This window comes from Sceloporus occidentalis, unplaced genomic scaffold, assembly GCF_023333645.1.
Source record: "Sceloporus occidentalis isolate IW3139 unplaced genomic scaffold, rSceOcc1.0.p SCAF_1, whole genome shotgun sequence".
Classification (NCBI taxonomy): domain Eukaryota; kingdom Metazoa; phylum Chordata; class Lepidosauria; order Squamata; family Phrynosomatidae; genus Sceloporus; species Sceloporus occidentalis.
The window spans coordinates 77,277,106-77,303,469 of NW_028316981.1; the positions used below are offsets into that span (position 1 = coordinate 77,277,106).

A 26,364-nucleotide genomic window follows, 5' to 3' on the forward strand; every position below is an offset into this window, starting at 1 on the left:
ATGTAGGACACATTTTTTAAAATGGAGGACACGCAAAAAAATCGAGGCTTTTTTAGAAATGTTAATATAAATGCATGTTTCTTAGGCATGATCAAAATGGAGGACATTTTGACATTATTCGTAGACAGATCGCTGAAATGTACTTCCCTTTCTGGCCACCCCCCTCTCCCCATTCCAAACAGCACATTTGAGCATTGAACATGGCTTTATTTTAACATTGCCTCTTGCATATTTCAGAGGCTTATTCCACAACCAAACCATTTGGGTTTAACACTGAACATGGGTTAACATGGCTATGCATATAGAACATGCTCAAGGGACTTTGGTTTTTCTTCATTTTGGCTTGTTTTGTCTGTATTCCTCCCCACTAAATAAAGAAGACATGAAATGGAGTTAATGGGTACAAGTTGTTCAACAAAAAAGTCTTGTGAGACTCTGTAGGCAAGAGGTGCACCATGTTAAGAACTGCATTAAGCACACTTAGGCTGCTGCCACACTGCTTTCACTCTCATCACTCCATCCTATGGAATCCTGGGATTTGTAGTTTGTTGTGGTGCCAAGGCTGGGCTTTGAAATCTCAGGCATAAGAGAGGCAAAAGGCTTGGGCTGCATCTACACTGGAGAAATAATCTGGTTTCAGACCACTTTAACTGCCTCGGCTGAATGCTATGGAATTCTGGGAATGGTGCTCTGTTCCAGCTCCACAGCAGAATGGCAGTTAAACCCCTGGAAAGCTCTCTGACTTGGGTGACCAATGCCCTCACCCCAAAATGTAGGGCACCCAAGCAAAAAATGTAGGACATGGCCAAAAATAAAAGCTAAAAACACCCATGTACTTATAAATCCATGCTTCTTAGCCATGATCCAAATGGAGGACATTTTGAAATTTGACAGAAGAGGGCATGTCCTGGAAAAGGAGGAGGATGCCTGGTCACCTTGTCTCTGGTCCAAAATACACTGCAGAAATAAAACAATGCTGGACTGAAATGCCCAGAGTTCCTCACCAAAGCTGCATCCACACTGAGGAAATAATCCAGTTTGAGAGTGACTTAACTGTCCTGGGTTAGTGCTGGGGAATGCTGGGAATTGTAGTACATTGTGGCCCCAGAGCTATCTCTAACAGGGAGTCCCATAACCCTCCAAACGTAGTTGAACTGCAGTGCCCAGAATTCCTCCCCAGGTGCATCCACACTGAGGAAATGGTCCAGTTTGAGACTGCTCAGCGCTGGGGAATCCTGGGAATTGTAGTCTATTGTGGCCTCAGAGCCATCACTGTCTCCCAAACACTAGCATTCCCAGGATTATTATTCCTGCAGTGTGTGAGAGAGATATAAAAGCTAGGGACTGGATTCATTTGGAGGATCTCTGTGTCCAAAACACACTGCTTGGACTGCCAGGGCTCAGTGCTATGGAATCCTGGGAATTGTAGTTTATTGTGGCACCAGAGCTCTCTGACAGAGAAGGCCAAATGCCTCACAGACACCAGAATTCCAGAGCATCGAGCTTTGGCAGTTAAAGGGGTCTCAAAGTGCGGGGGGGGGGGGGGGAGAGAAAAGCCAGAGAGTGTGAATGAGCAGCTCACCTTGGCTGTGGGGCTGCTCTGAGAGGAGGAGGAGGAGGAGGAGGAGGAGGGAGGGAGCCAAGGGAAGTGGCCAGGACCATCCGGAGGAGGAGCCCCTGCTTTCCCTCATCATCGCAGCCTCCTCACTGCTGGCAAGAGGCTCTGCCCCCAGGCAACGCCACCTCTGTGGACCATTCAGCCTCCTTTTGTCAAAAAAGCTCTGGTGCCACAAGAAACTACAATTCCCAGAATCCCATAGCACTGAGCCATGGATGTTTAAGGGGGGGGGGTCAAACTATTTCTGCAGCCTTCTGCTACCCCAAAGCCCTTCCTATTTACAAGGCAAAATCTCTTCCTTCACCAAGCCATTGAAAACCAACCCAAGCGGAGGGCTGATTGCTTCTTTCCCATTGGTCAGCTTCGGGAGAAATTTGCATATTACAAGTAAAGGTGTTTAGGGCCTCAAAAACGATCCTGTGATAAAGAATTACAACAGTACTGAGTGGTAGACATTTAAAAGATGAGGCATTTAGACTCCCAGTGAAACATGAACGATTTATGGCTTTTTTTTCCTTTTCTCACTGTAACCTGGAAAGTAAGGCCTCTTGCAAGACATATATACCAACGTGGGCGGGCAAAAGCTCTGAGTGGCAGATGTCCTGAAGACCTGCTCTCTAGGCTACGCCAGTGCGCCAGGTGGGGAGAGTGGCGCACAGCCGCGCAGGACTGTGGGGAAGGAGGCAGGGGAAGGCCGAACCGGACCGGGACCGGGAGGGGCTCCCCAAAAGCGGGTTTGTCACGGGGGCCGCCAGGTTATGGCATCCCTAACTGAGAAGCAAAGATCAAAGTTCAGTTTCAAATTTTTAATCCACAGTTTAACCAAAAATTTTGGCCTGTTACAGACAGCCAAAATAAAGCTGCTTCGAGTCACAGTGGAGGTATGGTGTTTCAATGATGCATGCGTCCTAAAAGTCCAGAAGCCACACCAAAGCCACGCTCCAGTCTGGAGCATGGCTTTGGTGCGACTTCTGGACTCTTAGGATACATGCATCATTGAAACACCATACCTCCACTGTGACTCAAAGCAGCTTTATTTTGGCTGTCTGTAACAGGCCAGTGTTCCCTGACTTAGTTTTTGCAGTTTGATATGACCTGCACTTAGAGTAAAACCAGAAACAGATGTGTCCATTCTTGGTAAATCTAAGGCTTGCAAAGCTCACGCATGTAGCAAGAAACCATAGTTTCCAGTTAACCTTTGAACTGGGTCCTTTGCATGACACTTGTCCAAGTGTTTTTTTCCTCATCAACATTGTGAAATATCCCATCTGATTTTTCTTTTCTTTTAAAAAAGTTGGCTAGATGTGTATTTCACTGCTGTGATTTATATTAGGACAATTTATTTTTCTTCTCTCATAAATTACTCTCTCTCCCTTTCTGAGATTGTCATTAGGATGTTCTATTTCCTTTTGCTTTGGTTTCTGCTTCTGCCTCATTAATGTGAGTTAATTGAAACTCCAGATATCTTTTCCATTTCACAACAGTACCTTGCACAATTTTTTTGTCCATAAGCTTACTGTGTTTACAGTAATTGGCTGCTCTCTGTAGCAACTGGGTCTTGATTTTTTCCAGGTCCTGCGTGTGACTGAACACCATTTGGTTATTTGAATGCTAGGAATCTCAAAGGTTATCCAGGACCAGTTTCATTTGTGTGTGAACTGAGCTGTATACATTTGGAAGACAATGTCCCAGGGCACTGCCATGATGATAACAGGAGTGTCCTGCCACCAAAATGTTTTGTGCATTACCTTTGATGTCATCTTGTTAGAATAATTTAGCCAACAAATAAGTGAATCCCAATAGGTTCAGCCATGAAATACTGCATATATAATACACACAAGGCTTCTGTTGTGATTTGGAGGATGATAGTATTGGGTAGTACTGGGTAGATAATTAATACTGAAAAGGAAAAGAGAATATAGGTTGGTAGATAATTAAATAAAGGAGGTAATTATTTATTTGGGATCTATATCGACCATGAGCTCATCCCCAGGAAAATTTCTCGAAGAAAATTATGGAATTTTAGAACTTTCTGTCTTACACTTTGTGGTCTTAGCAGCAGCAGTAGAAGAAGAAGTGTGTGTGTGTGTGTGTATATAAAGACCAAATATTTTGTATTGATCCTTACTATATCCATAGCTTAGTCTAACAGTCTAACCAAATCAGAAGCAAACTGTCCGCTCCTATTATCATGTGCCAGAGCAAGCAGACAATGTTTCTAAGGCCTTTGGTGCTGTCTAAAACAGATGGTAAATCAGGTTCATTTGTTTGGGGAATTTATACTCTTTACTCATATTTCCAAAGCAGGTAGGTGAAGCAGGAGTCTATTTGGCATCTTATCTCACAGACATGATGCCCAGACTGAGGAAATAAGCCTGGAGCAATGTCTGTATAAGACCAAGTAGGCATTTGTTCATTCTTCAGGTTAGCTGGCATGGCTAACCTGACAGCATTACTGCAGGCTCTGGACATTACACAGCTGACATTGAAACACAGCAGAGATCAAGTGAAGACACTCCCTGTCCAACAGCTGTCCTGGTGATACAGGGCAAAAATGCATAAGCCCTTCTTCGATCAGAAGGCTACTGCACCTTAACCATGATGTAGAACAGGGAGTGTCAGCTGACACAGCCACAGCATTCATGACCCTGATGTTTTATATTCTCAGTTATCTAAAACTACTTCTGTTCTTTGTCATACCAGGTGAATTATTCTGCTGTGGTGGTGGACACCAGCTGCCAAAGGAAACCCACCTATATTGCTACAGATAGCTACAGATTAGACCTTTTTAATGGACGCATGTCTGACGTGCTATTGACATCCATCTATGTAACAGTAATAGATGAGGTGACTGTGGCTCACCTTGGCACATCAGAAGGGCGTATATTACAGGTCAGTTAAATTCCAACTTTCAGCACTGGTGTATCTATATTTCCATGTATCAGTTGTGTTGATAATATGGTGAACCTCTTGGTGCTGTGAACTACCACAAATGTTTAAATGTCTTTTTGTGTTGCATGGCTGGGGAACAAATAATTAAATTGGTTAATATTTACAAAGTTTTATTTATATTTTGCTCTTTTCCTGTAAGAAACATTGCCAAATCTAATTCTTTTAGGGGCTTAGCACTAGGCCCTGTATAGACCGGCCTAAAAGGCCAGCTGCAGGGGGGGGGGGGGCAGAGTGAGGGCGACACATCCACATGACATTTGCCCCAACTCCACCCCAGGGCGCCATGAGGCTGTGAGCCCCTCCACATGGCGCATGGCATCATGGTGCTCCTCTGGCACTGTGAACATACCACGCAGTGCTGAAGGAGTGCCACCAAGCCATGGCAACGCAGCTATGGTGCCCTTTCTGGGCACAAAAAGGAGCTTCTTTTTGCTGCTCCTTTTTGCGCCCTGGAAAGGCCAGATTAGGGCCACAGCGTGCGGTTGCCGTGGCCCCAATCTGGCTGAAACGGGTGGCTCCATGCTACCTCATTGGGGCTGTCTGAATAGCCCCTTAATGAGGTCATTCACAGTACCATCACTAAATTATCACACACACACACACACACACACACACACAGAGTTCCTTGTTCATATTTAAGCCAATCAAAATGCTGTCAAGTATTGTAAGAGTAGCTGCTCGGGTTGTATTCATTGCTGTTATGGGTTGTATTGGGGCTGTTGGCTAACGATGAGCATGGATCCCTAGTGCCCAATTCAAAGGTAATATGCATTTGTTTCAGCATCTCACAGTACTTCACAGTGCTTTGAGCTGATCATGGACATATGAAGCTACAGTTCTCTGGCTCCTAATTAACAGTCTCAGCAGACTAGTGTCCTTGACAAATTAGTAAGCATATTCTCTTCAGCTCTTCCTGCTATAATCAAAACAGCTGTTTGTGTTTCCAGGTAGTGCTTCAGGGATCCAGTGTTTACACAGTGAGAGTGGCCAACTTCTCTTTGGGAGAGAAATTACCAGTTTTGCGAGAGGTCAGCAAGCTGAACGACTCTTTGTTGTTTGCAGCAGGAAATAAGGTGAGAGATATGAAGTGCTTACACCTGACTATACTTGTCTTGCCATGCCTATTTCTGGAAATAAAATGGATTATCCCAAAAATTGTTCTTATTCTACATTAAAACAGAATGGTAAGGCTATGTAGCCTATAATCCAATAGTTCAGTCAGACTCAGGGCACATGTTCAGCAAAATCTAGTGGGAGAAGCTTTCTTCACTAGCTAAAAATGTACATATGGTTTAAACCAGGGATTCAAACCCTGGTCTCCTGATTTGTAGTCTAGTGCTGAAACCACAACACCTCACAGGCTCTTATGACTGACCCTATCATTTTCATAAAGAACTAGCTTGTTTGCTATGTCAGAATAACATCTGTTTCCCACTTTAGGTCCATAATGGTTTATTTTTACCAGTAGCTACTTTTCAACATATTTATTTGATTTGATTTATATCCCACTTTCCCCAATATCGTAACCAAAGCAGCAACATGTCCTTTCACTATCATTTCTTTGGTTCTTTTAGCCTTAGGAATTAGTGTTTCTGTTGGAATCCTTTGAAGCTGATGATCTTTAGCCATTGATTATCACTCCTAGAATGTTATGCTTCCATTGAACATTTGGTGCTTCCAGCATGACATTGATTCTGCCTCATTTTCCACTTTTGACAGCCATATAGTTACCTTCCCAGCCTTTTGTAGGCTTTCCAAATACAAAGGGCCCTTGGATTTTATAAAGAGCCTTTTAGCACTTTCTGCTATCTGCTCATGCGTCCAGCCATTCTAGCATTTCTAGAAATCCCTGTTCTGGAGAGACAACTGCAGAACTCAAGGCTGTTGAGGACCCCTTACAAAGACCAGAATGTTATGAAACCACACACTTTGCTCTACTGCCTTGATATTCAGAAGCCATGACAGATGGACAAGTAAGGCCACCCCTTTAAAAGGAGTGTCTATTTGGATAGAGCTGTTACTAACAATTTGCAGTGATACAGACTCAAGGCAGTTGACTCAGACTCAAGTCAGACTCAGTTCACTGTATCTAATTAACCTGGATGTGGCTCAGCAATAAATAAAATAAAATAAAATAAATAAAAATAGTGCACTGACTCGACTTGTATACTTTTAGTGACTGACTTGCTGGCATCATCCATTTTGAGCAACAGGCAAGACCTTCCCAGAGAATGCAGGGTGATTTCTTGGAGGGAAACAGCAAATGCGTTAGGCAATGGGCTTGAAGTGGAAGTATCCTTCTAAAGTATTTGAAAGGCTTTAGAAAGCTCCTCTAAGGTGCAGACTGGCTGCCAAGCAGACATCAACCCTCACCTCAAGTCCATTGCTTAAAACGCTTGCTGTAGCCCTTTGAGAAATGTGCCCCACCTGCTCATTTTTTTGTTAAAAGTTTGCCTCCAGACTTGAGCCTCAACTTGAGACTCGAAAGTAGAGACTTGGAGTAAAAGACTTCAATACATCACTGACATTTTGACTGTTTTATTTTTGTTGTAGAGCACCCTAAGAATATGATTAATCGGTGATATGAAAATACTTTAAATAAATAAATAAATTGACAAGTGAAGTGGCTGTCACTCTCTTCAACAAGTGGTCTGTATTCTCTCTGCCCACCTTTCAGGTCTTCCAGATAAAACAGATTGGTCCAGGCTGCCACCATTTCCTGACATGCTTCCGCTGCCTGAAGGCAGAGCGTTTTATGCAATGTGGCTGGTGTGGAAATTCATGTACCCGTCAGGAAGAGTGCAAGGGAAACTGGAACCAGGAGAGCTGCTCCCCTGTCCTCACAGATGTATGCAACTCTCTCCTTATGGTTGTGATTGATCATTAGCAGATCAGCATTGTTGCTAATGTTCAGTGTGCCTGTGCTAACTGAGCCACTTGGTGCTTTGAGACGATCTTAATTCAATTCTTCTTTGTAAATGCCTATTTTATTATTCCTATTTGCCAAACATGTGCCATAGAACCTGAAGAATATTTGGCATCTTGGCATAATGCCTGTATTTTCTGATACATGCTTTTTCTATCAAACTTACAATCTGATTGTTTGTGTGTTGCATAAATAGTGTTCTGTTCTGTTGGGATTGTTTTTTCCTTCTTTCTTAATTTTGTGCTTAATACATTTTTTGGGGGGGGTTCCTTCAAGGCTGGCTTTAGCGTGGAGTCATTTAGCAATGTTCCTTCCTGCTGTATTTTTTTCTTGAAAGTTCAGTGGAAATGTTCATAGGCCTAATATAATTTAAGACTGTCTTTATATTGCAAACTCATACTTCATGTAATTTGGAATCATTGGCTGTATTTCCCTCAAACGCCTTCACATTTTATCACACGGGAGGGAAGCACCCAAAACCCATGCATGAATGGGGTTTAAATCCCGGGAAAATCCTGCAAGAGCAGGATTGTTTTCAGACATGTCATGTGAATTAAGCATTAATGCGACATCAACCCGTACAAAAAGCGGCAAAATCGTGCTGCTTTTTAACTTTGAGATTTCCCCGAAATTAAAAAGCAGTGTGATTTGGCAACTTTTTGCGTGGGTTAATGGTGCATTAATGCTTAATTTGGGTGATGTCATCTGAAAACAATCCCACTCTTGCAGGATTTCCCCAGGTCTAAGCCCCAATTATGGATGGGATTTGGGTGCTTTCCTCCCGTGTGATAAACTCGCATTTTTTGCACGGTCATTCTGATTTAACTTCTGTGGATTCCTGAGATTTGTTATTTGGTGTTACACTAGAGCTCTCTGGCAGAGAAAGTATTGCTCCTTAAATTACAGATCCCAAGATTCCATAGGATGGAATCATGGTAGCTAAAGTGGAATCATAATGCTATCATTGTTCAGTATGAAGAGAGGCCAGGAAGTTATTTCTAAGCAGGATTGAAGAATTTTCACTTATAAAGTGGGCCATGTCTTGGTTCTGACTTTCTGTACAGCAGACTATAGGTGCTTATTTGTTCATTTGGGATCTCATGGTCTTCACATACTTCTGAGTTTTTAAAAAGTTTCCTGATATCCATAGAGAGTCACTTCATTTATACAGAGGCAGCCCCTTTACTTGCCCGGCGCAGTAATGCCATTTCTTTTGACTTCAAAAAGAAGCTATGGAACACCTTGGTAAAGGAATCCATTTCAGTAATTTAAACTTTAAATTACTTTCCCATTATACATTTTTAAACAAAAAAAGTAACTGAGGGGAAGCTTGTTAAAAGAAATCCATTGATTCCCTTGAATGTTTATTTCATTTGTAACATCTGCTTCTTGGTTTATATATAAACAACAAAGGCAGCTGTGCTGATCCATGAGGGGAAAATCCAAAATTTGCATTTTCATGTTACCTTTATTAAGACCAACCAAAATGCTTCAAGAGTGAAAGCATATAAATCCAAAAACTGCAATTGCATGTTACCTTTATTAGGACTAACCAAAATGCTTCAAGAGTGAAAGCACATAGGCCCAATGCAATAATCAGAAGGAGAAAAACTTCTCACCCCCCTGTATACTCTCGCTGGGTAGGACGTTATGCCTGTTACACTGTATGGTATTAATGACTGGTTTTTGCTTGTATTCAGAGCTTCAGTAATTGATGGGGAAATGATAGAGCTGTTCAATACCTAATGGTGTATATATGTGATTGTTTGTATATTTTCTGCTCTTACAGTTTCACCCTAGAAGTGCACCAGTTTATGGCAGCACTAAGGTGACTCTCTGTGGCATGGGATTTCAGTCACGTCCATATTTCTCTGGCACTGATATCCCACTGGCAAACCCCACTGATTACTGGGTTACAGTGGGCCAAAGGAAGTGCACTGTGCTGTTTGAAGAGAGCCTGGCAAACAGGTAACAGTTGAAAATAAAAGAATGTGAGATCTATAGCTTGTCCTTCTTCCTTCTGTACAGTTCATTTTCTTATTCCTATGTTTAACATCATGCACAGAGAATAGCCTTTGTAAATTTGCCCCACAAATATTCAGAAAGGTACTGTATGTACTCGACTGTAAGTCGAGCTCACGTATAAGTTGAGGTCGGGTGTGGGGCCAAAATTAGGGATTTTGATATGACCCATGGGTAAGTCAAGTGTAAAACTTAGACACATGTAACAAAGGATCTAAAGGATGAAGCAAAGGAAAACAATGCCAAAGAATGTACAAAAAGCCAGCTTGATGAATAACTTTTTTTACTCACACTAAATGCTGAATGGATGAGAGAGTAGAAGGGAGTCTGTGCTTCCAGGACAGATTACACTCTTGCCTTTCACCAGGGGATGGTTCCTTATTACACACACACACACACACACACACACACACACACGTTAAAGTACAGTACTTACATTGTCCCATGGATAAGTCAGCTCAGGTTTTTTGGTCAATTTTTTTACTAATAATTCTAGAGTTATCCATGAGTATATATAGTATGTAGAGAGGAATTTTGTGTATTGCTCCTTGTTTAAGGTACTTCATTTCCTCATAGATTTGCCACCTATGCATCTTTGAGAATACTTGTGTAACATATCTGCTTGGGTTGCTTTGGGTGGTATTTAGTAGTCAATATTATTATATTTTAATTTTGGAGGCCAGTCAATTTTTAGGTTGTAAAATGCTCTGAGCCTTCAAAACAGGCCAAACTATAAATCAAATGTTGGGAATGTGTGGCTTATGGGTCATATAGGGCTAGCCCAGGACCATTTTTACAACCCCCTCAAATTCCCCATTTCAGTTTTTAAAAACTCAAAACATCATCCTTCTCTACACACACCAGAACAGGCTAGGAAGCTGAATAAATCAGAAGTTGGGGGGGGGGGGAGATTGTTGAGTTGTGTGTGCGTGTGTGTGTGTGTGATATATATGAAATTTTTCAGAGGATACAATGGGAATAGGCCCAGCCAAGCAATTGGACAGTATGTTTCTCCTGCCTCTGATAGTTTCCTTGTTGTTGTTGTTGTTGTGTGCCTTCAAGTCGTTTCTGTATCATGGGGTTTTCTTTGCAAGTTTCTTCAGAGAGGTTTTTCTACTGTCATCCTCCGAGGCTGAGGGAGTGTTACTTGCTTAGGGTCACCCAGTGGGTTTACAAGGCCAAAACAGGACTTGAATCCTGGTCTACACAGTCATGCTCAAATTACTACACCATGCTGCCTCTGCCCTTACTATGAATATATGTCCTATAATTATTATTTTATATTCCATCTCCTTTAGGAATTCATTTTATAGATTTGCTTTACAAATTGAAACTCAGGTCTGAAGAACATTTATTAGTAGGAGTTGTGGGGTAGTTTTTATTTGTCCCAGACTTTTTCATGGTTCTTCAGCTCCAAACGGCTAGTACTTTTGGGCTTTGTCTTCAGTGTTTCCCACCAGTGATATGTGCCAGGGAGATGCTGGGCCTCATTCCCACTATGGTTTAAACCGGATTGTGATTTGGTACAATCCGGTTTAAACAAGCATGGTTCCCACTTAATCTGGACCGCGGAAGTGATTCAGAAAGGGACACCATGCTCTAGACCCATTTAACCCACGTCAAAAAGGCGCTGTTTTTTCCGCTCCTTTTGGGTTGAATCAATTTATTTTCAAATAAATCGATTCAGCCCAAGTGAGAACCAGGTGGATTCGAATCTGCCTCGATTTCCCATCCCCGGCCTCTTCTTATCTCCTTCAACCCTGGCCTGCCTCTCCTCTGTCCAGCCTGCTTCCTTCTGTCCTGGCCTTCTGCGCCCCCAGCCTCCTTGCCCCTCCATCACGGCCTGCCTCCTTCCACCCTGGCCTGCCTCTCTTCCATCCTCCCTGGCTTTTATTCATGGATAGGTCCCAGAGTGGAGAAAGCCAGGGAAGCTGGGGCACGGAGAAGGCTGGGGAAGTCCGAAGGCCCGTCCCTGACTTCACCAGCCCCGATTGGCGCAAATAGTAATGGGAACCACGCTTCGCTTTGGAACTAATCCATCAATTCGGATCACGCACCAAATTGTCGGTAAGTGGGAATGAGGCCCTGAAGAATTTTATCAAATCCTTACTGACAACAGCATAGTGCTCTCAGCTGGCGGTTCCCATCTTATGCTTAATTTTAGTGCTACCCTTAAAGAACAGAAAGCCAACAGTGGTCTAGTGATCGTTTCTTCTACTTCTGGTGTCTCCATGAAGGAAGGTGGCAACAGACAGGTGACAGCTGTAGAAAATATAGATATGTGGAAGCTTTAGTGGAATCCTAGAAATAAATAGTGAACAGTGTTGTTTCTTTCAACTCTACACTTGGGTTTGTTTGTTTGTTTGTGGATGTTTTTTCTGTTACTTATCTTAAATGGCTTTTTGGTGTGTTATATTTTCTTCACAACTCCCTAAGCACCATTAGGCAGAAATTATAATATAAATAAAACATTGTGGGTTTTAAATGTATTTATCTAGAACTCTCTGGATGAAAATGAGCATACTGAAGAGTGTAGTTTTGCTGTCTTTTGTGAAATGCTACAGTTTCTGCAGAATCTTGGGTTCTTAAGTACTTTTTTTAAAAAACACCCTCTTCTGGTGTTTGTGTTTGCAGAAGCATTAGCTTTTCTATGGAGAAATTGGTTCCATGGGGCTTTGGTTCTCCTCACTTAGCAAAGGGGCTTCGGTTCTCCTCACTTAGCAAAACATCACCATTTAGCTTCAAAGCCCATGTTTCTTTTCTCATGCAAAATTTCCCACTCCACTTTCTTCTCCAGACCCTTACAAAAAAGCAAAATTAGAATTGCACCAAAGAAGAAACATTTATATACCATTTGTTTGTTTATGTAACCTGTGGAAAATGCATATTTATAGTTTGTACAAATTTCCTCATTTTGATTCATATACTCCAAAATGTGGAGTTTATGATTAAAATATAGTTTGCTAGAATTCATTCTAATAACTTTTTCTACATGTGTGAGGTACTATAATGATATCATAGGCATTATATTGCAATATAGGAGCAGCCTTACACTCATGTTGAAATCAGGATAGGAGACATTTCTGTGTGTCATAGTGTACACATTGGCAGCCTTCCCAGAACGGAAGTGAAGCAGCAATGTCTGCTGTTCCCTAATAGCACAGAGTTAGACTTCACCTCCATGACCTGGACCAGACAGTCATCCTTCTGAACTCTGATCTGAATTAAAAAAACAACAACAACAAGCCAACTATGTATGATGACTGGCAGCTATTTCCTCAAAAAGACTAAATGAATGGGAAAGGATAAAGGAACACCTTACAAGAAGTGTGTAGTGCTGATCAGCAGAGATGTATAGAAAGAAATAATAGGGTTTACACTGGCTGGATCTTGCTGTAACCTGTTTTCCACTTCTAACTCTGGATCACCAAATGGTCTAAAAGGAAAAAGGAAGTGTTTCAATAAATAATTCAGGAGTGATTCAGTCAGTCCAGACTGGAGTTCCCAACACCTCTGGAATTTTAAAGACATTATGTGGATGTAACCACAAAATGTCTCCCCCATGTTTTGTCTCTCTTTTTTACACACATATGCCTACATGTGCGTATATACACACAATGATACTGAGAACAGAGAGGGGGGAACAAAGGGGGGCATGCAGAGGGAGTTTAAGAGAAGGAAAAAACAGCAGGAGAATGTGGGAATGTGGGAAACAGGAAAAATAAAGGAAGGCGAATGAGAAAACAGCCAGAAAGAGATGGAAAATAGAATGGGAAAACAAAGTGTGTATGGTGGTAGTGCTAAGGAATGGAATGAAAGCAAGTGGAAGAAGGAAGAGAGAGAGAAAGGCAGGGCATACAAGGAGGGGAAGGGGAGGAGAAAAGCAGAAAAAAGTCCAGATTATTTCCAGATTGGACCTCCTTGCTATGCCTGGCTTACAGCTGCCACAAAGGAGGGTGGGCCCTCTGTTCCTCTGTGGTGAAGGTAAAAGTGGCAACATTTACAAAACAGTGAGGGCTCAAATCTTACACTTGCAGAAAATCTACAGATCTGAATCCACCCCACAATGTACAAGTATGCATTCAAGAATCTTGTTGCTAAAATCCATTTATTTCTAAATCCTAGCAACATCCTACTTACACATCCTCATGTCATTCTGTCTTTAAAGCTGAATGTTCAGTCTCACCTGTATCTTGGGAATCCACCTGAATACTCATGAGTACCTTTCTGATTACCTTGGAGGTCAGAGAAGGATGAGTTTATAACAAAGATACTTCATATCAACTATTTATTTGCTATCAAAATGTTCCTAAACCTGTCACTTGGCCCTTTGCAGCGTCATGGCGACATGCTAGGGTTGCCTCGGGACAGTACATGTGATGAGGACAGCACAGCTGCGTAGCACCATCTACATGGCACACGCAGCTATGACGTCGCAGCAACACAGCTTCCAAACAGCGCTGCGCAGCTGCAACGCCATCACACCGTCTCTGGTGGTTTGTGGCGGCGCAACTGCACCACAAAAAGGAGCCACTTCTGGGTGCTCCTTTTTTGCTATGCAGCAGTGTCACGCAATTTGGTTGCTGCGGTGCTGTCGCGGAGCAAAAAGAGGTGCCTCCCCGGCGCCTCTTTGGCACTCTGTACCGCACCTTGATTAACCTTCTAGGGCTTTCATAGCAAACAGGGAGAAATAATCAAAAGGCATATACTCTAGCCCAATGGCTTTAGGAACACAATGTTGACTACTGCAGAAAGTAACAGTAGTAAAATGTTCTGCTCCTGAGACCAGCCAGGAATCGAAAGTTACATGCCTTGTTTATTTCTCCCAGCTAGCTGCAGTTCATTGTTCCAAGAGATTCATGGTATGCAAGTCAACTCTTTAGAAAACAATAATTTAGAAGGTTAAAAATGTGTTCAACAGGTCAATCTTTCATGTCATTTGAAGTACTTCTATCTCTCCCACTCTTTCTGTTTTCAAGGTACAGCCAAGTGCCACACTGGAAGGATTTTGTTGAGGTTATTGTCTGCACTTTGACATCAGAGGGGAAAGAGAAGCTGCAGGAGCCTCAAGAGGTAACACTCATCATTGCTGAGAAGAAAGGGACCCCATTTTATATCAGTGGAACTTCAGTACTCACTGGCTTTCTATTTATGGTGAGTTTAATTTTCCTCCTATTTGAGCATCATAGCTGTAACTGCCTCACTCATGTTATAACAACAACAATAATAATAATTTATAGCCTTCCAAATCACAGAGAATCCGGGCAGGTTACAACAGTAAAAATACATTAAAAATACAATAAAATACAAAATTAATCCCTTCCCAACCCAATGGTAAAACTGTAAATTAAATAATCAGAGTTAAAAACAATAAAATACAATACATAATTAGCTTACAATTAGAGGGAAAATGTGGCTGGCAGAGAGACGTAAATCACAATTGAAATCATACTCATAGATGGGGAGAGGAAGCTAGGGTTTGTTAACTAGGTTGGGAATGCCTGCTGGAAGAGATTCGTCTTAAGACCCTTTTTGAAAGCTGCAGGAGTAGAGATGTGGCGGATCTCCTCCGGCAGGTCATTCCACAACTTCGGAGCAGCAGTAGAGAAGGCCCTTTGGGTGACTGCAGTTAGCCTAGCTCTTTTTGGCTGAAGTAGGTTCTTCTTCTAGGGCCTCAATTTACGGGGCAGACAGCACGGAAGAAGGTGTTCCCTTAAGTATTCTGGACCCAAACCACGTAGAGCTTTAAAGGTAATCACCAACACTTTGTACCTTGCCTGGAAACTAATTGGCAACCAGTGTTATGTAGTTGTGGGCAACACATGAGCCTCCAGATGTTTTTGAACCCACATTCTTCACTATTGGCTATGCTGGCTAGAACTGACAAGAACTGCAGTCAAACAATATCTGGGGGGGGGGGGGGGGAATGATTCCAACCCTGATACAGTGGGAATGTACTTGATAGATTTGCTGATGAAAGCCAGAATATTTTATATCTGTTCTGTGTATAGAGCTTGTACTGTAGGGCTGGAGTGGGAAACCTATGTCTCTCCAGATGTTGTTGGGCTACAGATTCCCTTACCAGTTGCTATGGTTTGGCATCCAATGGGTTCTGGAGTGCCATGGCTTCCCATCCCTGATGCATAGATATCATGCAATATTACATCTGCACAATTTGAATCCTTTAGCAAAAAGGCCATAGGTCAGTTACTGATCACATGTTTAGCATTCATACATTCCCAGGAACAATAATGGTTGCTCTGCTGAAAGAACTACCTGTAGAAGGCTCCAGAAGGATCTTTGCTTGAGATCTTGCTGGTATTTTTTCTGGTCCTTTAATAACAGCTCTTGAATTCTTAAGAAATGTGCAGTAAAAAGTGTTGCCTGTTTTATTTATTTATTTATTTATTTATTTATTTATTTATTACAATATTCTTGCAGAAGAGGAGTGAACTTTAATTTGTTTCAGGCTTGAAAAGTCTCAATTCTTGATGTTACACTGTACAGCTTTACTGCTAAATGTGAGGTTTAATTTCCTTCACAGAATGTAAAGGCTAAAAATAACTTTTAGATCTGTAAAGACTAAGTTCTTGCAAAATATTGGGACTCACCTGTTTTTAGTTATTCCATGTTGATAATACTCCAGAAAGAGAACTTGCAGTTCCTAGAGTTTCTTTCTTTATTTCTGTTGTGCTGCTGCATTTGTAGTCAGAATTTGCCATTATACTTTACCTAATACTCCTTTAACACAGCTTGAATTAATTGTCATTTGACTTTGACTTGGTGAGTATAAAGTTTATTCTCTTTCTCATCATCAGTTGCCAAAAATAACTTCCATTCACCCTGTGTATGGTCCATTGGCTGGAGGAACAGAGATCTCTATCCGAGGACAAAACCTCCTGGTGGGAGGCACAAGGAAGGTTATGGTTAATGGCCTAGATTGTCCCTTGGAAAGCAGAGAAAGGTATGCCAAACACAGAACAGAACCAGGATCATTGCACTGACTTGTCAGACAGGGAACTGGGTACAAAGCCTTTTGTAAAGACTGGAGCAATTTATTGGAATTGGGACAGATTTAGAAAGTTGGTTGATCAATATTTGACAGCATTCTGAGTAGTCTAAATTAAAGCAGTTAGAAATGCATCATTTTTTAACAGCATGGTATCAGCTGAGAAGCATGTGGATTAACAAGACATGTTAGGATGGTTTGTGATTGACATATCAGAAATGAATGGGAACGTCCACTCTTCAGGTGTGAAGACTAGTACATGTAGCTTTTAAACCACAACTACAGCTAGAAAAAAGTGCCTTTGGTGATATTTATCAAATCACGCCACCACGAACCTATACCTACTCTGTCCCCAAAGTGTGGTTAGGACACTCCTTTTCATTGCTCACAATCACACTAGTCCTCAAGTGCAAAATGTCTCTGCCGGGGGCAGTTATGATATTGGCAGTTATATGGTATCAGTGTCTTCTTCTTTTCCTCCTGACCTCCCGCTGCTCACTATTCCCAAGTAAGCTTTTTTCCTATTTCTTTTCTTTCTTTTTTTAAACCTAAATTTTATTAGCAGAACTTTGGAACTGCATGAAAAAGTGGAAATAAAAATAAAATTTTAAAATAACTAAAGTCATGTAGGACAGGGAGGCAGGGTTAAGGGAAAGTCCAGAAGAGACTGCAATGGCAGAAACAGCCCCCAGTTGTGTGACTGACAAGACGTTTTATAATGGCTGCTCTGAAACCAGTGTGTTTCCTATTTTTTTAACTGACATGATTGAAACGAGGACGGGGATTGTGTAGTAATGTTCTGTATTTCTAGGAAAAGGAAGCAAATCAAAGAACTGAATTTTCCCACTGACAAAGTGTGTCCAGTCAGTTTTTAAAGTTAAAAATATATCTTTCTAGCCTCTAATGATGCAAGATGATACAACAGGCAACTTTATCCTGTGTTCCTTTGTATGCAGAATTGTGGCTGGCTAACGCTACCTACATGTCTCATACTTTCCTAGTGAGTTACAGTAAGTGAAAGCAGGGTAGCTGGCTGTTGGTTTGGGGAAGTGGTCAGTCATATCATTCTGCCATCATTTTTTATTCTGAATGTGTCATGTTCCCAGGATAATTCTTATTTTAAGAAAAGGCATATGAGGAGGATCACAGCAATTGCCGTGCCAAGTACCTTCTGTCTATATGATATTGAAGCTATATTCTATCTTCAACCCATTAGTTTTAACAGGTTCCTCAAAGGGACTGAAGAATTGCCTAAGATCAAATTACCAACCTAGTTAGTTAGAAAATAACATGCTTTCCCCATTACGTCTATGTAGAAGTACATCCAGATTAGATAATGTGGGGAGGACAAAAGCAATTTCATTAGTAGTATATGGAGGGTGAACATGTCTTCCTAAGTAGTTATAGTATCTCTCTTAAACTAGATTTGTGTTACAGTCCTTGTACCGTGTTATATCAGCCTTCCTATATGGTGAATCCTCTCAGCTCTCATACTGAAGACACACAGTATGCTGCATGGAACTTCTGCTGACATGAGGACAGTTTGTACAGCTGACCAGTCATTTTCATTTTATTTTCTCAGCCAGAGAGAAGAAAACGTAATTTGCATCACTCCTCCTGCAACCCACCTATCCAACACGTCTGTGACTGTAATAATTGATGGGGAGCAGTTTGTTTCTCCACAGCGCTTCTGGTATCGAGAAGACCCCCACATACGAGATATCTTCCCAAACTGCAGCTATGAGTGAGCCTGTTTTTTCATTCATAATCTAATTTCTGAGAAAATCTCTTTTTTCCATTGCAAATAATTTATAATAATAATGAAAAGAATATATTATTTATTATTAACATGTTGTTGTTATTGTTGTATTTCTTACCAGCCTCTCCCCAAGACTTGAGGCAGGGTACAACATAGATTAAATTACAATATATAACTAAACACATGAAGTGTTAAAACACATAAACATAGGATTAAGACGAGCATTGCACATTAAAATCATCCAGACATAAAATTAAAATATTTCATTTCAATCCCTGTTCTAGTCTGCTGTGGCATACGTCATGTACCATGTTATTCATGAAATAGTATCTAAAGTCTTCAACCATTTAACTGCAATCCTATACTCATTTACCTGGGAGGAAGCATCAATGAATATAGTGAAAGTCTTTGTTGCTTCTGTTGTTGTTGTGTGCCTTCAAATTGTTGCCAACCTATTGTCATAGAATCATAGAATCATAGAACCGTAGAGTTGGAAGAGACCACTAGGGCCATCCAGTCCAACCCCCTGCCATGCAGGAAATCCAAATCAAAGCATCCCTGACAGATGGCCATCCAGCCTCTGTTTAAAGACCTCCAAGGAAGGAGACTCTATCACCTTCCGAGGAAGTGCATTCCACTGTCGAACAGCCCTTACTGTCAGGAAGTTCCTCCTAATGTTCAGGTGGAATCTCTTTTCCTGTAGCTTGCATCCATTGTTCCGGGTCCTGTTCTCTGGAGCAGCAGAAAACAAGCTTGCTCCCTCTTCAATATGACATCCTTTCAAATATTTAAACAGGGCTATCATATCACCTCTTAACCTTCTTTTCTCCAGGCTAAACATCCCCAGCTCCCTAAGTCGTTCCTCATAGGGCATGGTTTCCAGACCCTTCACCATTTTTGTCGCCCTCCTTTGGACACGCTCCAGTTTCTCAATGTCCTTTCTGAATTGTGGTGCCCAGAACTGGACACAATATTCTAGGTGGGGCCTGACCAGAGCAGAATACAGTGGCACTATTACTTCTCTTGATCTAGACACTATACTTCTATTGATGCAGCCTAAAATAGCATTGGCCTTTTTAGCTGCCGCATCACACTGTTCACTCATGTTCAACTTGTGGTCTACTTGGACTCCTAGATCCCTTTCACACGTAGTTTCATTCAGCCAGGTGTCACCCATCCTATATCTGTGCATTTTATTTTTCCGCCCTAAGTGCAATACCTTACATTTCTTTGTGTTGAATTTCATTTTGTTAGCTTTGGCCCAGCTTTCTAGTCTATTCAGGTCATTTTGAATCTTGATCCTGTCCTCTGGGGTATTAGCTATTCCCCCTAATTTGGTGTCATCTGCAAATTTGATAAGTATGCTCCCAATTCTGTCATCCAGGTCATTGATAAAGATGTTGAATAGCACTGGGCCCAGGACAGAGCCCTGTGGGACCCCACTAGTCACTTCTCTCCAGGATGAAAAGGAGCCATTGTTGAGCACCCTTTGGGTTCGGCCGGTCAACCAATTACAGATCCATTTAACAGTTTCTTTGTCTTGCCCACATTTTACAAGCTTGTTTGCAAGAATGTCATGGGAAACCTTGTCAAAGGCCTTACTGAAATCAAGATATACTATATCCACAGCATTCCCTTCATCTACCAAGCTGGTAATTTTATCAAAGAAAGAGATTAGGTTTGTCTGGCATGACTTGTTTCTCTGAAACCCATGTTGACTTTTTGTGATTATGGCATTGCCTTCTAGATGTTCACAGACTCTCTGTTTAATGATCTGCTCCAGAATCTTTCCTGGTATTGATGTCAGACTAACTGGACAATAATTGTTGGGATCCTCTTTTTTCCCCTTTTTGAAGATGGGGACAACGTTTGCCCTCCTCCAGTCGGCTGGGATCTCTCCTGTTCTCCAGGAGTTTTCAAAGATTATTGCCAATGGCTCTGATATTACTTTTGCCAGTTCTTTTAATACCCTTGGATGGAGTTCATCTGGTCCTGGAGACTTAAATTCATTTAGATTAACAAGGTGTTCCTCTACTATCTCTTTACTTGTTCTGTGCTGAAATTCCCCTATTTTGTCCTCTGCTCCATTATCCTCAGGTTGAGCACCCTTTGCCTTTTCTGAGAAGACTGAGGCAAAGAAGGTGTTGAGTAATTCTGCCTTTTCTCTATCTCCTGTTAGCATTTTGCCATCTTCTCCACGCAGTGGCCCTACCGTTTCCTTCTTCTTCCTCTTGCTGCGGACATATCCAAAAAAGCCCTTTTTATTGTTCTTAACCTCTCTAGCAAGCCTGAGTTCATTCTGCGCTTTAGCTTTTCTGACTTTACCCCTACACATGCCTGCTATTTCTTTGAATTCCTTTTTCGTGATTTCCCCCTTTTTCCATTTCTTATACATGTTCCGTTTCAAACTTAGCTCAGTTGAAAGTTCCTTAGTCATTCATCCTGGTTTCTTGAGACACCTCCCATTTTTCTTTCTCACTGGAACTGTTTGAAATTGTGCCTTCAGTATCTCCCTTTTGAGAAACTCCCATCCATCCTGAGCTCCTTTATCTTTTAGTATTTCTGACCATGGAATCGCCCTTAATACTTCTCTAAGTTTACTGAAATTCGCTCTCCTAAAGTCTAGGATGCGTGTCTGACTATGCCTGGCTTCTCCTTTCCACTGTATTACAAACTCCAGGAGAACATGGTCACTTCCACCTAATGATCCCACCACTTGCACCCCATTAACCAAGTCATCCTTGTTGGTTAGGATCAGATCTAAAATAGCTGACCCCCTTGTTGCCTCTTCCACCTTTTGGACCATGAAATTGTCTTCCAGGCAAGTGAGGAATTTGCTAGACCTTGAGGATTTTGCTGAGTTTGACTTCCAGCAAATATCAGGATAGTTGAAGTCGCCCATCACTACTACATCTCTCTTTTCTGACTGTGTGGTCATCTGTTCTAGAAAGATATCATCCAATTCCTCAGTCTGACTTGGGGGTCTGTAGTAGACTCCCACCGTAACATCCTTGTTGTTTCCCTCCCCTTTGATTCTTATCCAGATGCTCTCCACCTGGCTTCCATGGCTTCCATGATTGATGTCCAGGATCTCTTCACTGGTGTAAATATCTCTGACATATAGTGCTATTCCTCCTCCTTTCCTGTTTGGCCTATTTCTCTTAATAAGGTTATACCCCTCTATTTCCACATTCCAATCATGAGACTCATCCCACCAGGTTTCAGTGATGCCTATTATATCATATTTGCTTTCTTGTACTAGGAGTTCGAGTTCATCTTGCTTATTTCCCATGCTCTGTGCATTAGTGTAGAGACATCGCAGACCATGGTTCCCTTTTACTTGCTGCCTGTGCAAGTTTTTTTGCCTCCCACTGTTGGGTCCTTGCACTGTTTGCCTTGTTTCCTCTGTGTCAGTTTGACTATTTTTGCCATCCCTTTCGCCTTCCTTAATATTGTCTCCCTTCCCCTCGGAACTCAGTTTAAAGCTCTCCTGATCAAGTTCTTGAGACTGTTGGCAAAAACATTTCTTCCAACTGGCGTGAGATGCAACCTGTCTGTTGCAAGAAGTCTCTCCTCATGGAACCGCAGCCCATGATCAAAGAATCCAAATCCTGTCCATGCTGCTCTTCTTCATCCTCCTTGATAAGGGAAAGAGCTTCGAATCGATTCTCTAGCTGCAAGCTCCCCGAACAATTCCTTCTTGGCTTACTTCTCTTTGTGACATTCCTCCAGCTGTCTGCCTCCTCTGTTTGGCAAGTGACCTCTTCCACCCTAGCATCTTCCTCTGCGTGGTACTCATCCAGGATGGTTAGTTCTATTGTGTCCAGGAAATCCTCTTGTTCCCTAATCTGCTGAAGTGTAGCTACTCTGGACTCCAGCTGCTGCACTTTCTCCTCCAAGAGTGCTACCAACTTGCACTTGGTGCATGTGAAGTTCTCCACTTCTGTAGGCAAGAAGAGAAACATCCCACAAGAGTTGCAGGTGACTGCAGCAGATCCCTCGTTGTCCATACTGCAAAGTCTTTAGTAATGAGTATAACAGTCAATCTGCTGGGAATACTTGTTGAAAGGAATGTACTGGCTGCTATCTTACACTTAAAGGGAAGGTTCTGTTTCAATATTTGATTCTAACCTGATGCCACTTGAGGAGAGTTGTTGAGTTAAAGAAAACAACGGCGCGCGGCTCTGGAAGTTGGTATATAAAGCTAGTCTGCTAGCTCCGCCCCCTTGTGACTCACAGATGTGACTCACAGAAGCTCCTCCCCTTCAGCAACGAGCACACGGTCTCAAGCACACGGTCTCAAAATGGCTGCCAAGCAGCTCCTCTCCTTCTCCTCTCTCTGGCCGGACTGTTCTGGAAGGCTCTGAAAGTTGGTATATAAAGCTAGTCTGCTAGCTCCGCCCCCTTGTGACTCACAGATGTGACTCACAGAAGCTCCGCCCCTTCAGCAACGAGCACACGGTCTCAAGCACACGGTCTCAAAATGGCTGCCAAGCAGCTCCTCTCCTTCTCCTCTCTCTGGCCGGACTGTTCTGGAAGGCTCTGGAAGTTGGTATATAAAGCTAGTCTGCTAGCTCCGCCCCCTTGTGACTCACAGATGTGACTCACAGAAGCTCCGCCCCTTCAGCAACGAGCACACGGTCTCAAAATGGCTGCCAAGCAGCCTTCTCCTCTCTCTGGCCGGACTGTCAACCAAAGGTGAGCCTATCATGGGGCAAGATTTGTTCAGATTAGGTTTGCGTTTGTCCTCCTCTGAAGCTGAGAGAGTGTGACATGCTAAGGCCACCCAGTGAGTTTCCACAGCCAAGTAGGCATTCGGATCCTGGTTTCCAGAATCATAATCCAATGCCCAAACCTCCACACCATGCTGGTTCTTCTTCATGGTCTCTGTACCTCACACAATTGGGTACTGCACCTGCGCAGAGACTCCATTCGGAAGCTGAAAAGCTGAGCAGATTGATGGAAGCCCCTCCCACTCCCATGCACTGAGCATGCCCAACCCCGCCAATCTAGCTCCTCCTTCAGTTCTCTTTTGTCCGCCGCAAGAGAAACTTCTCCTTTGGTTTGCTCCTGAACTGAGTAGATTTCTACTGTACAGTAGATTTTTTGTTTCTTTTTCCTTTCCCTTTCTGTGTAGTAGATTTTTGTCTTTTTCTCCCTCTTTTTGAGCATTGCTCTCTAAAATTTTTGATTATTGTGAGAGAGAAGTGTTGCCGGCCTGGACGGGCCTACCACTTCCCGGTCTCTTATGGCCACCCTTTTTAAGCATTGTTCTGAATGTGACTGGAAAATTGCTTTCAATTATGGTCATTCTAAATGCCTTTTTTGTTTAGGGGAAGCCCATATCTTTGATAAGTGCCCCCATTGTAGAGCTTTTACTGCGGTGACTCTCAGGAATAGAGCCTCCAAACTTAAATCTTTCTTGTGGGAGCGCTCCCTTTCTGTTGCCCCAAAATCCGCTCTGGCTTTAGATCCTTTGGATAAAATTCCCATCCACAAACTTCCAAGGATTCCCAAAATTTCAAGGCCTTTGACGTCGACAACTGCTACCTCGACATCAGTGTTGACATCGATTTCAGCTCCCACATCATCGGTGGCATCGACGTTGACGACCTCGATGTCGCAGCCATCTTCTTCAGAGTCATCATTGCCACAAGAGGTCCCCTCTGTTTCTCAACAGAGACCTCAGAAAGCCAAAAAGAGGCCTGACGCTTCTCCTGTCTCTAACAAACCCAAGAAGAAGCCTAAAACTAAGGTGGCGGCTGCCCCTACAACCACCTCGGCCCTGGTGCCAATGTCAACCTCGACTTTGTTGACTGCTCTGGCATTGACATTGATAGCTGCGGCTAAGCTTGATTCTACATTGGCTTTCTTTATGCCCGCCTCAACATCAGCGGATGATTTACCATCCCCCATCCCAGTCACTGTTTTAGACTCAGCATCAGGGGTTCTTGGCTCAACATTGACGGCTATCTCTATGCCTACTCCTTCGACTGTCGCCACTCTGATCCTGACAACAATATCTCATCTGCCTCCTGTCCCAACTAGGTTACCGGCACAGATACTGGCAACCCCATTGAGAGCTTACAGACACTCCTTTTTGCCTCTGCCTCTTCGAAGGCAGTCACCGACCAGAGCCTACAGATCCCCTTCGCCTCGAGACCGAGACGGATATAGACATGGCCTACCTCATTCCTCGGGGTCCTACTTCACTCATTATCGAGCTGAAGAATATTGGAGAGAACAGCCTTCCTCATACAGATCCTACTCTCCTTCCTATAGAGATCGGTATCATTACCACGACCTCTGTGATGACTCTCCTTCTCATTATCGATGCCGCTCCTTAACGTCGTTCTCCATCACCTTCTTGGCATCCTTGGTCTCACTCTCCTAGAGATGATGACCACTACCACACTCCATTGCCACCACCTCGTATTACAGCCCCTTATTATTATTATTATTCTCAACCACGTTCTGGAAACTCATCCCAATATAAGGGCTCTTCACAACAGTCTTCAAGAAGACCCTATAAACAACACAATAAAGAACAAAACAATCAGCAACAACGTCAAAATCAACAACAATCTTCGAAGAAGCCTTCTTCCTCTTCTAAGTCCCATTTTTGACAACTGCACCGAGACGACGACACCATCGTCCATCCTCTCTTTCCCTCTGTCTGCTCCCCAAACCAGACTATCCAGCTTTTACAACCAATGGTGTCAAATCACCTCCAACACCTGGCTCCTTACCATTATTCGTTTGGGTTACGCCATAGAATTCTCAAATATTCCTCCACACTACGTTTTCTGTTCCACTCCGTCTTCCCCTGCGCTCCAGGAAGAGATCGTCTCCCTTCTCGACAAAGGTGCCATCCAACGCATTTCACCCTGTTGCAGGCTGGACAGCTTCTTTTCTTGGTACTTCACAGTTCCGAAACGAGGTGGTGGGCTCTGTCCCATTCTGGCCTTGAGAGGGGTCAACTCTTACATCAAACTTCCCAAGTTCAAGATGGTAACTCACCAGTCAATTCTCCCCTTCCTCCATCAAGGAGATTGGTTTACGTCGATCGATCTGAAAGATGCGTACTTCCACATCAGCATCAGACCACAACACCACAAATTTCTTCGATTTGCTGTTGATGGAGTTCTCTTTCAATATACTGTTCTTCCCTTCGGCCTCTCCTCCGCCCCACGTGTGTTCACCAAATGCATGGCGGCAGTCATCTCTCACCTTTGAATACAGGGAATAATGATTTTCCTGTATCTCGATGACTGGCTGCTGGTGTCGTCCTCTCGAACTCAGTTGTTCAAAGACATTCATATCACTTTGTCTCTCATCACCGACTTGGGCCTCACCCTCAATCCCACCAAGTCTATCCTTCAACCAGTCAGAGTGATAGAATATCTAGGCACATCTCTGGACTCTATCATGGCACATGACTATCTGCCTATCAAAAAGGCAGACTCCCTCTGGGATCATCTCCGTCTGGTCCTCTCCAAGATCTGTCCTACAGCAAGGGACATACAGCATCTTCTAGGCTACATGGCATCCACCACAACTGTGGTCTATCTTTCCCACCTGAGGTTCAGGCCCCTCCAAAGATGGTTTCTTTCTGTCTTCAATCACCTCGAAGACAAACAATCCAAGAGACTTGCCATTCCCCAACAGGTCAAGGACTCTCTCTCCTGGTGGCTTGTTCCTGACAATGTCCTCAAGGGGATGCCCTTCCAGGCCCTGGAACCTTCTACGATGGTCACCACAGACGCATCCACAATGGGCTGGGGCACTCACCTCAAAGATCTCTGCGTTCAAGGTCATTGGTCTCCCTCAGAGAGAGAGATGCCCATCAACGCCCTCGAGCTCCTGGCTGTGATCAAAGCCTTTCGGGCCTTCGAACCCCATCTTCTTCACAGAGTTGTACAAGTGGTAACAGACAACACAACAACAGTTTGTTACATCAACAAACAGGGTGGCACACATTCCTCTGTCCTACTTCATCTAGCCCAACAGCTTTGGACTTGTTGCCATCATCGTTTCATCCACCCGGTGGCGACTCATCTCGCCAGCAAAGACAATGT

At 42.9% G+C, this 26,364-nt stretch overlaps 1 protein-coding gene across 3 annotated transcripts in view; it reads left to right on the plus strand.

Annotated features, from left to right (window-relative positions):
* The window catches only part of MST1R (macrophage stimulating 1 receptor), an 83,561-nt gene that overhangs the window by 26,899 nt on the left and 30,298 nt on the right, over positions 1–26,364 (plus strand). For all 3 annotated transcript variants that reach the window (XM_089525989.1, XM_089525997.1, XM_089526007.1), the window contains exons 3-9: positions 4,322–4,510; positions 5,518–5,643; positions 7,248–7,418; positions 9,286–9,464; positions 14,498–14,672; positions 16,337–16,482; positions 18,110–18,271. In XM_089525989.1, coding sequence (XP_089382115.1) covers positions 4,322–4,510; positions 5,518–5,643; positions 7,248–7,418; positions 9,286–9,464; positions 14,498–14,672; positions 16,337–16,482; positions 18,110–18,271 — 1,148 coding nt within the window. The remainder of the gene's footprint in view (positions 1–4,321; positions 4,511–5,517; positions 5,644–7,247; positions 7,419–9,285; positions 9,465–14,497; positions 14,673–16,336; positions 16,483–18,109; positions 18,272–26,364) is intronic.